The sequence below is a fragment of the Bombina bombina genome, chromosome 4 (genome assembly GCF_027579735.1).
Source record: "Bombina bombina isolate aBomBom1 chromosome 4, aBomBom1.pri, whole genome shotgun sequence".
In the NCBI taxonomy this organism is placed as follows: domain Eukaryota; kingdom Metazoa; phylum Chordata; class Amphibia; order Anura; family Bombinatoridae; genus Bombina; species Bombina bombina.
Window position 1 is genome coordinate 486,278,078 of NC_069502.1, and position 16,233 is coordinate 486,294,310.

General features: G+C 36.5%; 1 protein-coding gene across 1 annotated transcript in view; it reads left to right on the forward strand.

Moving 5' to 3' along the window:
• The window catches only part of LRRC1 (leucine rich repeat containing 1), a 447,671-nt gene that overhangs the window by 390,564 nt on the left and 40,874 nt on the right, over positions 1–16,233 (forward strand). Inside the window, exons 9-10 of the mRNA XM_053710387.1 lie at positions 5,641–5,759; positions 10,232–10,315. Of these exons, the coding sequence (XP_053566362.1) occupies positions 5,641–5,759; positions 10,232–10,315 (203 nt within the window). The remainder of the gene's footprint in view (positions 1–5,640; positions 5,760–10,231; positions 10,316–16,233) is intronic.

Sequence of the window (16,233 nt, forward strand, 5' to 3'; positions counted from 1 at the left end):
TCTGCTATATGTGGATGGGTGTCTTTTGGTAAGTATGTTTTTTATTAGTTAAGACACCTCAGCTATGGTTTGGCACTTTATGCATTTATATAAAGTTCTAAATATATGTATTGTACTTATATTTGCCATGAGTCAGGTTCATGTATTTCCTTCTGCAGACTGTTAGTTTCATATTTGGGGAATATAAACATTTTTTTAAGAAATTTCTTTCTTACCTGGGGTTTAGTCTTTTTTTCAATTGACTACTTCTTGCAAATTGCGGGCGGTATTAGGCCCGCGGGTGCATCAAATGCTAAACTTTATTGCGTCATTCTTGGCGCGAGAATTTATTTGGCGCAAAAAATACGTCTGACGCAACTTCATCATTTCCGTCGTCATACTTGACGCCAAAGCCTTACATGTGTGTCATTTCTGGTTATTATTGGTGCCAAAAAAAGTTTTTAGTTACCTTGTGCGTCATACTTGGCGCCATACTTTTTCATTATTTCAATACCCCATTGATGTTTGTCTCTTGCCTTTTTCTCTATCAGAGGGTTATGCTATTTGCATTTTTTCCCATTCCTGAAATTGTCATAGAAGGAAATTGATAATTTTGCTTTATATGTTGTTTTTTCTTTTACATTTTGCAAGATGTCTCAATCTGATCTGATCCTCAGAAGTTTCTGCTGGAACATTGCTGCCTGACATTGGTTCTACCTAAGCTAAGTGCATTTGTTGTAAAATTGTGGAAATTATTTTGCCTAATGTCATTTGTAATAGTTGTCATGATAAACTTTACATGCAGATAGTGTATCCATCAGTAATAGTACATTGCCAGTTGCAGTTCCTTCAACTTCTAATGTACATGATATACCTATGAATTTTAAAGAATTTATTTCTGATTCTATCCTGAAGGCTTTGCCTGCATTTCCACCTTCTAATAAATGTAAAAGGTCTTTTAAAACTTCTCATTCAGTTGATGAAATTTCAAATGACCAACAACATAATAATGTATCCTCTTCTGATGAGGATCTATCTGATACAGAAGATCCTTCCTCAGACATTGACACTGACAAATCTACTTATTTATTTAAAATAGAGTATATGCGTTCTTTATTAAAAGAAGTGTTAATTACTTTGGATATATCTAATAAACGTTTAAATGCTGTTTTTAAACCTCCTGTGGTTTCTCCAGGGGTTTTTCCTATTCCTGAGGCTATTTCTGATATGATTTCTAAGGAATGGAATAAGCCAGGTACTTCTTTTATTCCTTCTTCAAGGTTTAAAAAATTGTATCCTTTACCAGCAAATTCTATAGAGTTTTGGGAAAAAATCCCCAAAGTTGATGGGGCTATTTCTACTCTTGCTAAACGTACCACTATTCCTATGGAAGATAGTACTTCCTTTAAGGATCCTTTAGAAGGCCTTTTTATATTTAAGTCATCTTATCAGACCTGCAATTTCTTTGGCTGATGTTGCGGGCTGCATCAACTTTCTGGTTGGAGAATTTAGCGCAACAAGAATTGGATTCTGACATATCTAGCATTATTCGCTTACTGCAATATGCTAATCATTTTATTTGTGATGCCATTTTTGATATTATCAAAATTGATGTTAGATCCATGTCTTTAGCTATATTAGCTAGAAGAGCTTTGTGGCTTAAATCTTGGAATGCTTTCCAAGGTAATAATTGATTTGGTTCTCAGTTGGATTATATTATTTCAACTGTCACTGGGGGAAAGGGAGTTTTTCTGCCTCAGGATAAAAAACCTAAGGGTAAATCTAAAGCTTCTAACCGTTTTCGTTCCTTTCGTCAAAATAAGGAACAAAAACTTAATTCTTCCCCCAAGGAATCTGTTTCCAATTGGAAGCCTTCCTCAAATTGGAATAAATCCAAGCCATTTAGGAAACCAAAGTCAGCCCCTAAGTCCGCATGAAGGTGCGGCCCTCATTCCAGCTCAGCTGGTAGGGGGCAGATTAAGGTTTTTCAAGGATATTTGGATAAATTCTGTCCAAAATCAATGGATTCAGAGCATTGTCTCTCAAGGGTATCGAATAGGATTCAGAGTAGGGCCTCCTGTGAGAAGATTTTTTCTCTCACGTATCCCAGCAAATCCAATAAAAGCTCAGGCTTTCCTGAAGTGTGTTTCAGACCTGGAGTCTTCAGGGGTAATCATGCCAGTTCCTTTTCAGGAACAAGGTTTGGGGTTTTATTCAAATCTATTCATTGTCCCAAAGAAAGAAAATTTATTCAGACCAGTTCTGGATCTGAAAATTTTGAATCGTTATGTAAGAGTAACAACTTTCAAGATGGTGACTATAAGGACTATTCTGCCTTTTGTTCAGCAAGGGCATTATATGCCCACAATAGACTTGCAGGATGCATACCTTCATATTCCGATTCATCCAGAAAATTATCACTTTCTGAGATTCTATTTTCTAGACGAGCATTACCAATTTGTTGCTCTTCCATTTGGCCTAGCAACAGCTCCAAGAATCTTTTCATAGGTTCTAGGTGCCCTACTCTCTGTAATCAGAGAACAGGGTATTGCAGTGTTTCCTTATTTGGATGATATCTTGGTACTAGTTCAGTCTTTACGTTCTGCAGAATCTCACACAAATCAACTAGTGTTGTTTCTTCAGAAACATGGTTGAAGGATCAATTTACCAAAATGTTTCTTGATTCCTCAGACAAGGGTCACCATTTTAGGCTTCCAGATTGATTCAGTGTCCATGACTCTGTCTCTAACAGGCAAGAGACGTTTAAAATTGGTTGCAGCCTGCCGGCACCTTCAGTCTCAGTCATTCCCTCCAGTGGCTATGTGCATGGAAGTTTTAGGTCTACAGCTTTGTATGCTGAACCAATGGTGCAGGGATTATACAAAGATATCACAGTTAATATCCTTAAATCCCAATGTACGACACTCTCTGACATGGTGGATAGATCACCATCGTTTAGTTCAAGGGGCTTCTTTTGTTCGGCCAACCTGGACTGTGATCACAACAGATGCGAGTCTTTCAGGTTGGGGAGCTGTTTGGGGATCTCTGACAGTACAAGGGGTTTGGAAATCTCAAGAGGGGAGATTACTAATAAATATTTTAGAACTCTGTGCAATCCTCAGAGCTCTTCAGTTTTGGCCTCTGTTAAAGAGAGAACCGTTCATTTGTTTTCAGACAGACAATATCACAAGAGTGGCATATGTCAATCATCAGGGTGGGACTCACAGTCCCCAAGCTATGAAAGAAGTATCTTGGATACTTGCTTGGGCGGAATCCAGCTCCTGTCTAATCTCTGTGATGCATATCCCAGGTGTAGACAATTGGGAGGCGGATTATCTCAGCCGTCAGTCTTTACATCCAGGGGAGTGGTCTCTCCATCCAGATGTGTTTTCTCAGATTGTTCAGATGTGGGGTATTCCAGAGATAGATCTCATGGCCTCTCATCTAAACAAGAAACTTCCCAGATACCTGTCCAGGTCCAGGGATGTTCAGGCAGAAGCAGTGGATGCGCTGACACTTCCTTGGTGTTATCATCCTGCTTACATTTTCCCGCCTCTAGTTCTCCTTCCAAGAGTGATCTCCAAAATCATCATGGAACAGTCATTTGTGTTGCTGGTGGCTCCAGCATGGCCACACAGGTTTTGGTATGCGGATCTGGTTCAGATGTCCAGTTGCCAGCCTTGGCCACTTCCATTAAGGTCAGACCTACTGTCTCAAGGTCCGTTTTTCACTCAGGATCTCAAGTCATTAAATTTGAAGGTATGGAAATTGAACGCTTAGTACTAAGTCAAAGAGGTTTATCTGACTCAGTGATTAATACTATGTTACAAGCTCGTAAATCTGTCTCTAGAAAGATTTATTATAGAGTTTGGAAGACTTACATTTCATGGTGTTCTTCACATAAATTCTCTTGGCATTCTTTTAGAATTCCTAGAATTTTACAGTTTCTTCAGGATGGTTTGGATAAGGGTTTATCTGCAAGTTCCTTGAAGGGACAAATCTCTGCTCTTTCTGTTTTATTTCACAGAAAGATTGCTATACTTCCTGATATTCACTGTTTTGTGCAGGCTTTAGTTCATATTAAGCTTGTCATTAAATCAATTTCTCCTCCTTGGAGTCTTAATTTGGTTCTGAAGGCTTTACAGGCTCCTCCATTTGAGCCTATGCATTATTTGGACATTAAACTACTTTATTGGAAAGTGTTGTTCCTTTTGGCTATCTCTTCTGCTAGAAGAGTTTCTGAGTTATCTGCTCTTTCTTTTGAGTCTCCTTTTCTGATTTTTCATCAGGATAAGGCAGTTTTGCGGACTTCAATTTTTACCTAAGGTTGTGAATTCTAACAACATTAGTAGAGAAATTGTTGTCCGTTCCTTGTGTCCTAATCCTAAGAATTCTTTGGAAAGATCCTTACATACTTCGGATGTGGTAAGAGCTTTGAAATATTATGAGGAAGCTACTAAAGATTTCAGGAAGACTTCCAGTCTATTTGTTTTATTTTACAGTCCTAGGAAAGGTCAGAAGGCTTCTGCTATTTCCTTGGCTTCTTGGTTGAAACTTTTGATTCATCAAGCTTATTTGGAGTCGGGTCAGGTCCCGCCTCAGAGAATTACAGCTCATTCTACTAGATCAGTCTCCACTTTGTGGGCCTTTAAGAATGAAGCATCTGTTGATCAGATTTGCAAAGCGGCGACTTGGTCCTCTTTGCATACATTTACTAAATTCTACCAATTTGATGTATTTGCAGTTTTTGGTAGAAAAGTTCTTCAGGCAGCTGTTTCAGTTTGATTCTTCTGCTTTTGATTTAAGTTTTTTTCTTTCTTTTATGAGAATAAACTTATTTTTTTGGGTTGTGGATTAATTTTTTCAGCGGAAATGGCTGTTTTTAATTTTATCCCTCCCTCTCTAGTGACTCTTGTGTGGAGTTCCACATCTTGGGTATTGCTATCCAATACGTCACTAGCTCATGGACTCTTGCCAATTACATGAAAGAAAACATAATTTATGTAAGAACTTACCTGATAAATTAATTTCTTTCATATTGGCAAGAGTCCATGAGGCCCACCCTTTTTATGGAGGTTATGATTTTTTGTATAAAGCACAATTTCCAAATTTCTTTTGTTGATGCTTTCTACTCCTTTCTTTATCACCCCACTGCTTGGCTATTCGTTAAACTGAATTATGGGTGTGGTGAGGTGTGTATTTATAGGCATTTTGAGTTTTGGGAAACTTTGCCCCTCCTGGTAGGATTGTATATCCCATACGTCACTAGCTCATGGACTCTTGCCAATATGAAAGAAATGAATTTATCAGGTAAGTTCTTACATAAATTATGTTTTTTACAGATATTGCTAAATGATACTCCTCAAAATACCTTAACATAATATTCATCCTATTCTGGACATTCACAACAGAGGCAGTCCATAAGCAGAGCAAACATGGTAAAAATCTATTATTAGTAAGATTTTCTATTCACACTAAAAGATAACAGTAAAAGATCAACATACTTTTGGCTGAGAGTATATCAAGACATTGTTAAAATGTTCTTATACAAGCCAGAGAAATGTAAAAATCAAACATATGGTGCAGTATAAAGTTTACATGTTACCTTCCATCCGAAGTTTTAATATTGCTAATTTTTTTTTTCTCCATATACATTTGTAGGGAAGTTAAGAGAGTTATCTATCCTTAAAGTAGATCAAAACAGACTAATGCAGCTAACGGAGCGCATTGGAGACTGCGAAAGCCTTACTGAACTAGTTCTTACAGAAAACCAGCTTTTGGTGAGTATATATTTGTGACATCAGCATCATTTAATGTTCAGCATTTATAACTAAATAAATGTTTCTTTGTCTTTATTTTATATAGAACAGATTGCTGTGTGTGTGTGTATATGTGTATGTATATGTGTATATATGTGTATGTATGTATGTATAAATATATATATATATAAATATATATATATATATATATATACACATATATGTGTGTGTGTGTATATATATATATATATATATATATATATGTGTGTGTGTATATATATATATATATGTGTGTGTGTGTATATATATATATATATATGTGTGTGTATATATATATATATATATATATATATATATATATATATATATATATATATACATACATATATATATATTATATTCAGTCATGGATAAGGCAAATCTAGTCAGTATTCTTTTATTTCTGATCTAAATGTAATTGAATGTGACAGAATTCTAGTGCTAGCTATAAACTAGGTTGAATTGTTTTTGAAGAAAATAGTTACTAGACCAAGACTTCATTAGATTGTTCTAAGTTTTGAAACTGCATTCCGCTATTGTAAGATAGTTTTCCGTCCATAAGGCCAGGAGAGTCCACAACTTCATTCCTTACTCTTGGGAAATACAACACCTGCCACCAGGATGAGGCAAAGACATCCCAGCCAAAGGCTTAAATATCCCTCCCACTTCCCCTATCCTCCCAGTCATTCTTTGCCTTTCATCACTAGAGGAGGATGGCAGAGATGTGTCAGATTGTGGATAGTCCTGTAATGGATATGTTCCCTTCAAGAGAGGACTGGAGTTTTAAGTAATCATGTCAACCTCTCAGTGAGAGTATTGATGAAAGTTAATCTGTAGATGCAGGGAAAGTTTTTCTTTGAACCCATCCAGACTGTCGACTAACAACTCCTGAGCAATCAGTGTTGATGAGTTTCACTGCTTGCTGTTACACACTCGGATCCCTGTCAGAGCGTTGCTGCAAGACTGTCACACTTAAGAGGCTGTATTTCTTCTACAGCGTGGATCCTGGAGGGTAAGAAGGCTTTATTATATATAGCAGGGATTCTATGCAATGTGACCCCCCTTAACTTGTTTTTAATGCCGATAAGGCGGTTTTATGTACTAAGTTAGGTTTCCTTCCTAAGGTGGTATCAGATTGTAACAGTAATCAAGAGATTGCTGTTCCTTCCTTGTGCCCCAATCCTTCCTCGATGAAGGAGCCTTTGCTTCAGAATCTAGGTGTGGTTCATGCCTTGAAGTTTTACCTTCAGGCTACTAAGGAGTTCAGACAATCTTCATCTTTGTTTGTCATCTATGTGGGTAAGCGTAGGGTCAGAAAGCCACTATGTCTTCCCTGTCTTTTTGGTTGAGGAGTGTCATCCACCTAGCTTATGACACAGCAGGAAAACAGCCTCCTGAGAGGATTACGGCTCATTCCACTAGAGCAAAAGCTTCTTATTGGGCTTTTAAGAATGGAGTATCTAAGGATCAGATTTGTAAGGTGGCTACCTGGCCCTCCTTACATACTTTTTCTATATTTTACAAATTTGATGTGTTTGCTTAGGTTGAAGCAGCTTTTGGGACAAAGGTTTTGCAGGCTGTGGTGCCCGCAGATTATACTTCTCCTCTTTCTTGTTCCCTCTCGTTATTCCTTCGGTGTCCTCTGGAGCTTGGGTATTTTCCCAACAGCAAGGAATTAAGTCATGGACTCTACCTGCCTTATGGAAAGAAAACAAAATGTATGCTTACCAGATAAATTCCTTTCTTTCCTGGCAGGAAGCGTCCATGACCCCGCCTGTATGATATTTTGATTTGGGCGGCTCCCCGTTTATTTTTTCTTCTGGCACCTTTATACCCTGATGTTTCTCCTACTTTTCCTTGTTCCCTCAGCCAAATGACTGGGGGGATAGGGGAAGTGGGAGGGATATTTAAACCTTTGTCTGGGGTGTCTTTGCCTTCTCCTGGTGGCAGGTGTTGTATTTCCCAACAGTAAGGAATGAAGTTGTGGAATCTCCCTGCCAGGAAAGAAAGGAATTTATCTGGTAAGCATAAATTTTGTTTTTAGGTTCTGACTGCACTGTTGATCAGCTTTTTACCTTCTTATTGTTTTATCTGCCTACCTGATGTAGGTTTTGATACAACTAGAAAACTGTTCTTTTCTAGCTCTTTTTAATATTATCATTATGCTGCATTTTCAGTAATACATGTACATCTATGTATGTATGTGCACTTTGTTAGAATTGCAGAATTTGTTGATGTAAAATCAGATTTTTAAAATATTTTATTAAGATATTGGAAAATTACTATTATTAATAATAAAAAATATCATTTCTTTTAGAAACAAAATAAAAACAAGATAATTCCATGTGTGCATAAGTGTTTAAACCTTTTCACAGTTGGGTTTTTGAAACAATGAAGATTAATCAGTAACATTCTAATCATGTACAGTGGTTATATGGTTTATCATATTATTAAAGTGACAGTCTTGTCAAAATTAAACTTTCATGGTTTAGAAAGGGCATGCAATTTTTAACCATTTTTTTCCAATATATTTTTATTGTTACATTTGCTTTGTTGAAAGCTAAAACCTAGGTAGGCTCAAATGCTAATTTCTAAGCTCTTGAAGGCCACCTCTTATGTCAATCCATTTTTACAGTTTTTCACAGCTAGAGAGTGCTAGTTCATGTGTGCCTTATAGATAACATTGTTCTCACTCCTGTGGAGGTATTTGAGTTAGCACTGAATTTCTAAAATGCAAGTCTGTCAAAAGAGCTGAAAAAGAGTGGCAGTCTGCAGAGGCTTAGATACAAGGTAATCACAGAGCTAAAAAGTATATTAATATATAACCATGTTGGTTATGCAAAACTGGTGATGGGTAATAAATAGACATGTGCGATTCGGAAATTCAGAAAATTCGGCAAGTTCGTAGATTCGGATCGAACCGAATCTCCGAATTAAAATAGTGACGAATCTACCGAATAAATCCAAATAACTTCGGATTTATTCGGTAGATTCGGATGGCCATGGATTACACTAGTATTGTACAGTATATTAGGTTATATCACTCTGCTATGGGTTACACCTAATGTACAGTACATAATACTAGTCTAATCCCACCTAACACTTACCAAAATTCTGAATTCCCCAAACCGAATCGAACCGAATCCAGCCGAATTTATTTGAATCCGAATGAATCCGAAACAAATCCGAACCAAATTTATTCGAATCCGAATGAATCCGAAACAAATCCGAACCAAATTGATTCAAATTTTTCTGAATTCGAATCGCTCTGAACCGAAATTCGAAAAAATCTGAACCGAACCAAATTTTTTCGCCATGCACATGTCTAGTAATAAAGGAATTATCTATATTTTCAGTAGACTGTCTTTTTTTAAATTGAGTAACTAAATAAAATCTCCTTTAAGTATATTTAGTTGCATAATATAGAAATAGCCATTAGCCACATGGAAGTATCAAAATATCTGAGGGACATTATTGTTCAAAGGTACAAATCAGATGTTCTACAAAAATGAATTGCACATATCATGGTACATTAAATATGGCACCATCAGTACACTACAAAGACCAGCATGTCCATTTGTTGAGAAAGCAGAAGGCTTATCAGGTAGGCAACTATAAAGAAGCAGCATTGTACAATCTTTTTGCATATGGTACTAGGTTGAGTGGCAAAAAAAAGACTCACATTTTTTTTTATAAAAGACTGTGACCAAAAAGCCAACATAGTTCATCTCCCAAAGCAAACATTATACACAACATCATAGTGGCATTATTTTTCTGTGAGGCTGCTATCTTTCAGCAGGGTTTCGGGCTCTAAGCAGTATGGGGAAGTGGTGTTATGGCTACAAATAATTCTTAAATTATTAATTGTGTTTTCTCTTAAATGTTGATGATTAAAAAATAAAAAAGAAGAAAAAAATCAATAAGGGAAATTGGACTGAAGTTCATCTTGATCTGTAAATCAAGAAAAACTCAGTAAGAGTGTTTAGGACTGTGTTATCAATATATACTTTTTGCTACTGCTCTTTAATATTAAGGCAGCTTGTGTGGTTTTTTTTTTTCATTTTAGGATGTGTCGCGTTGTACATTTATAATGTTACACATTTGTCACATGTCTGGTTTATTCTATTGAAGCTTGTTTATATCTATAGATATGATGTTGTATTCAAAATATGCTGATGTTTTGTAGAGGTATCTACACCTTGATGGATTAGTCTTTTTTTTTTAAAGTATTACTAGAAGCAGCAAGAGAAAAAAAAAGAAGATTTAAATAAGTTGGAAAGACTTTGAAAAGTCAAATATAGATGAGTTAAATAGAGCCAGAAGGTTTTTCTCCAACTGATATCCTCATTAAACACAAATTATTGCTTATGTGGCATCTTGAAAACTCGTTAAGTAAACCTCTAATACACACTAATACACATTACTGAACAAAACTTTTCTTTCTTTGTCAACAGGTTTTGCCAAAAAGCCTTGGGAAATTAAAAAAACTATGCAATTTGAATATTGATAGAAACAAACTAATGTCTTTGCCAAAAGAGGTAAGTAAGCAAGTCCTGTTTTCAAGTAAACTGCTGTGTTTTTCCAACTTTTTTTGAGAATTTGAGATCAGATGAACTGGTAGAAAATCCATCAAAAATCATGATGGACAAATAATCTGTTCTAATGAAGTTTAAATTGCTGTTTTTTTCTATTGATTTTATTTTACATTTTTAAGTGGCTTTGAAAGTTTAAAAAATGTTTTTTTTTACCTTTACCATACATTTTTCATTCAGATGTAGTTCTTTTAAAGGGACAGTCAAGTCCAAAAAAACTTTCATGTTTCAAATAAGGCATGTAATTTTAAACAACTTTCCAATTTACTTTTATCACCAATTTTGCTTTGTTCTCTTGGTATTCTTAGTTGAAAGCTAAACCTAGGAGATTCATATGCTAATTTTTTAGACCATGAAGGTCGCCTCTAATCTAAATGTATTTTGATAGTTTTTCACCACTAGAGGGCATTAGTTCATGTTTCATATAGATAGCATTGAGCTCATGCACGTGAATTTACCATGGAGACAGCTCTGATTGGCTAAACTGCAAGTCTGTCAAAAGAACTGAAATAAGGGGGCAGTCTGCTGAGGCTTAGATACAAGGTAATTACAGTGGTAAAACATGTATAATTATAACTGTATTGGTTATGCAAAACTGGGGAATTGGTAATTAAGGCAATTACATTGCTAGTTTCATCAATGGACGTTTACTTTTTTAACCCAATGATTATAATGTCATCATATCTGAAAAATATACCATGTTGTAAATATATCAACAGTTTTGTTTTTTTTGGGGACAGTTTGAACAATGGTTAAAATAATAAAAAAAGAATAGAGATAAAGAACTTGGTCTCTAGCTTTTACTCTATTGCAACCACACAGAATTCTACACAATATGTAAAAGGCAAATTCCTGCTGACTTGAAGAAGTTCGAAACTAGGGAAGTAATTGTCCAGACAACACAGCCTTTTACATATAGGTGTACAGCTCTTACATGGGAGATGGCTCACTGACTACACACCTATAATGTTAGACAGTTACTTTACTTTCAAGCACAAAGTATTTTTGTTCAGATCTTTATACATTTCAAAAGCTCAAGTTGAGATGAAATACAGAAACAAGACAACGTAATTGTTTTCAACGTTTAGAATACATATCCTTTTAAATGATACTTACTTGCATATGGGGCAGAAGTTCTCTTTTGTGATTACAACTAGAGGTGTTAGGAACAATACAATGTCAATAGTATTTCAATTTCATTGTCCAATTTGTCACGTACAGAATATTTTTTCAAATCTTGATGCATTTGAATTATTTTCTATTTATTGCGCAATTAATGGCAATATTGAGTATCAGATTTTTATTGTTATATGAGCTATTTTGATCTATATGATCGTTCTTGACTTTCTATAATAAAGGTGTATGTTTGTTAATGGTGTGTGAAAAGAGATTTGCTTTTTTTCTATAAAGCAGGAGTACAATAGTAAATTGTGCATTTTATGTACTTCCTCATTTTTTGTTTTTTTAGTATAAATGTATTGTGCTAAATGTTTCTTGTTAAAAAAAATAGTATAAAAGGCACTCATTAGGAAGGGCTCAGAAACTGAACATATTAAAGAAAAGATAATATATAGAGGATTATTATGGAGTTTGATTGTCCTCCACTCAATTATATGATCACATTTAGACAAGCGTTGGCAATTATATCCCAAGTGGGGGAGGAGTGGGGGCATATCTAAGGGCCACTTTTGGACCCTTGATTACTAATAATAAGTTAAAGTAATTTCTAAAAGAAAAAACTAAGGGGACGCGCTAATGTGAAAGTGGCAGTGATATGAAATAAATATCCCTTTAGTTCGAAATGATATCTGTTTGAATGTGTCTCATAGATAAAAGTGTATATATTGTGAAAGTAGGTATGAATTTGTTATAAATAACAAGTGTGAAAACTTATTTCAATCCGTGGCAGTTTGGACAACTGTGATGCAATAAGAACAAATAGAATATTGCATAGAAAACATAAAGCAAAAAACAAGGAGTGTAAAAATTTGAAAAAATGTATATATATATAACTCCCAGTGTCCGATATAGTAAAAAGTCCAATTCCTGAAAAAATTGTGGTTAAGTGTTCAAACAAAAAGATAAAGAAAGTCCACTTCAAAATATAGGATATAGTGACAACAAAAGTTCATAACATAAGGCTTTTGCTCCGCTTGTGTCCACAGTGTGATGGATCAGGAAATCTAAGAGGATGAAAAGACAAGGGGCGCCAACATAGTGTGAATCAGTTTATGACAACAATAATTTGCATAAAATCTACTCACAAGTAGAGTTGCACCTTGAATCAACTAGGTGCGTGCAGGCAGGCTGACATTCAGGACCAGCAGTCAGTACGCTGGAGGTCTCACCCGGGAGACCAGTGGGTAAGTAGAGAGAGGTAGATGAGATTAGCTGTGAATCGTGAAGTAAGCCGGATCGCCAATGGAGAAGTTCAAACGGCTGTGTTGGTTTTCCCAAAAGTGCTGCTCACACGATCGAACTTAATCCCAAACGGACTGACGATGTCAGTATAAGGAAAATGCTGTTTAAAATCCAACTGGATAAAAGCACTGCAAGCAGCAGTATATTAAATAGCAAAGAACCGGGTCTGTATAAAAACAAAGTATTTATTTGCTACGCGTTTCTCAGTCCGTAAAGGACCGTTTCCTCAGGCATATACAAAGGTGTTTAACAGGTTACTATTTATACCTGACAATGACCCGGAATCTGATGTGGAGGTCATCTCCATACAATTAACAATAAAGAATTTTAAAAAACAATAATACAATAAAAATTGAACATATATCGATGTTGAGATGTTATTACGCATACACTCAAGTCACATTGGGGGTGAGGCATGCTACAGACAAGCTCGTGATACTCTTTACTGGCCCAACATGCAAGGTGAAATCAAAGACTTTGTCAGCAATTGTCCAACTTGCAATGAATATGCACATTTGCAACAAAAAGAAACCATGATGTCACATGAGATACCTACACGTCCTTGGCAGATCGTCAGTATAGATTTATTCAACTACGCAGGAAAAGAATATCTGATATTAGTTGATCATTACTTAGACTTCTGGGAAATTGAACTTCTTCCTGACTTATCCACTGAAACTACAGTTAAGAGGTGCAAGGCTCAGTTTGCACGTCATGGACAAGCAGATAAAGTGATCTCTGATAACAGCCCTCAGTCTTCACCACGTCATCCACAGGCTAACGGCAAAGCTGAATCTGCTGTGAAGATTGTTAAAAATGTATGCAAGAAAGCACAAAGTGATGGTAAAGACAACCGAGGGGATGGATAGTAGTCAGGCACAGAGACTGATGTCAAGGAGATTAAAGACCTCCTTACCAGTTGCCAACAAGCTACTTGAACCCTCTGTGATACATGGTATACCAGAAAAGTTACGACTTAAGAGGCAAGTGTTCAAGGCACGATATGACACATCTGCCAGAGATTTGCCTGAATTGAATATTGGGGAACGAATCCGTATGAAACCCCTGCCTGGAGATCGAACAAGTCGTTGGAGAATGGGTACCTGTCTGCAAAAACTTGCACCACGCTCCTATCTTGTGGACATTGAAGTAACCCTTTATCGCCGCAATCGTGTGGATCTGCGAGTGGCTGAGCAGCCTGATTCTTAATATCCAGTTGACAGACCAGACTCATCTGATTATTATAAGGACACACTCACCCATTGGCAGTAAGGAATGTACAGAGGTGATGCCACAGACTAATATTAATGACAGTCCTGAGCAAGCAGGTATACCTCATGGCAGTCAAGCACAGAGCATGCCAGCAAGTATTGAGAAGAGCCCATTAACCTCAGAGAGGGCTAAGAAACTCTTTGTACAAGGAGGGCCAGTCTTCAACCGTAGTGGCAGACATTCACAACCACCCAAGAGACTTAACCTGTAGAATGTGTTATTACAAGGACTCATCCAAATTTTACAATGTTGATTTATTAACACTAAAAGAGGGAGATGTTATGGGTGTTATGTTTAGCTTATATGCAACTCTATGATTTATTTCTATTGCACTTGTTTCCTGTTTTGGCATTTTCCTGTTCCTGTTAGTTCTATGCTAAGATCATGGCTTCTGTACACTAATGCTTGTACTGTCATTATTTACACCACATGAAACAGCAATCAGAGAACATGTGCATGTCATATAATTCCAAAGAGAAACATATACATAAAACCAAAAACAGCATGTATTTACATTAATGAGTGACCTGTGATGACGTTTCTAGAAGTGCATGGCCCATATATATATTCTAAAAATGTGAACATTTTGTGACTGTTCCCTCTTAAGTATAATTGGGTTATATCTAAATTAGATCCCGATAGAGACTAACACTTTGTCTGTATTAAAAATAATGAACGCTAAAATATATTTCTAGGTTGGGCTAGAACCCTTAACCTTGTTTTTAGATCAGCAAAAGCCTAGCATACACAAGGTTAAGGGTTCTAGCCCAACCTAGAAATATATTTTAGCGTTCATTATTTTTAATAAAAATTTTCATTTTTTTCTGAACTTACGCCTAAGGCGTTTACTGTTTAAGAGTCTGTGGACAATGATCCATCTATGCCACTATTTTCTTCTATAGTGTCCCACAAATTTTTTCTATCCCACATGCAGTGTCCTGCGTTTCCTCTCAAACTCCACCCGGAGTTGCTCTGCATTTCATGCATTATGTTTTTACCACATGGTAGAAAACATTTCTAGAGGATGCTATTACGAATGTTTTTTTCCTGTTACCTGAAAGAGGAAGATACTTTGGGATTATCTGGGAGAGTATTCTCAGACTCAGATGAATAATGACTTTATTTGAACCCGAGGCTGTGTTTCTTTCAGTTTTTTTTAGCTTGCACACCTCCATTTGTTACTTTAGGAGGTTTTAGCTACCCTGGGCAGCTCCGACACTACTGGTGCAGTATAGTGCGGCCAGTGAGTTATAAGGAATGGAAGAGACTGCATTCCCTATATTTGAAATGATGTTTTCCATAGCCGTCTTAGGAAGGAGTAGTTTCCGGCCTAGCTAAAGGGAACTCCTATACCCTTAGAGGAGAGTTGGGTTTTTCAAAAAAGTTAAAAAATTGATGTACACCAGGGTTTCCAAGGTAACCTGTTGTGTATTTTGCTACCATCACTAGTGTGACGGCATATTGATTTGATGCGTTGTCTGATACTAAGTCAGAACCTCTCCTGGATAAACTCCAGGATCGGATGTAAGCTTTCAAGTTGGCTAATTCCTTTATTTTAAATGCTTCCTTTCAAGTTAACAAACTGGGAGCATAGATTTCAAGTCTAAGGGTTAGAGCCTTGTTCTACGGATGTATGCTCTAAGTCTAAGCTTTTAGCGATTCCTTACAAGGAGAGGATCTTGTTGGGACCTGGCTTGACGGAATTATTTTTGTTTATTAATTTGCTGAATTTCAAAAAAAAAAAAAAAAAAAAAAAAGATCCAAATAGCCTTCTGTTGTATCAAAGCCAGCATGACGGATATACCCCGATACGGGATCTTGTAGGGGCAGACTTTACGTCTTCACTCAGACTTCGAGATGTTCAGAATCCTTGGGGAATAGAAAGTAGTGTCCCAGGGATTTCAAATTGGAGTTTTAAAGTTTTCCTCCCATAGGCAGGTTTCTGCTTTCAAGTTTAATTGCCAAAAGGAGAGGCGTTCGTACACTGCGTAGGAGATCTCTCCGCTATGGGAGTGATTGTTCCCATTTAGATTCAGGAACAGGGACTGGGGTTTATTCCAATATATAAAAAAGGGAACCTTCAGACCAATTCTAGACCTCAAGAGTTTAAACATGTTTCTCAAGGTACCGTCCTTCCAAATGGAAGCTATTCGTTCCATTCTTCCTTTGAT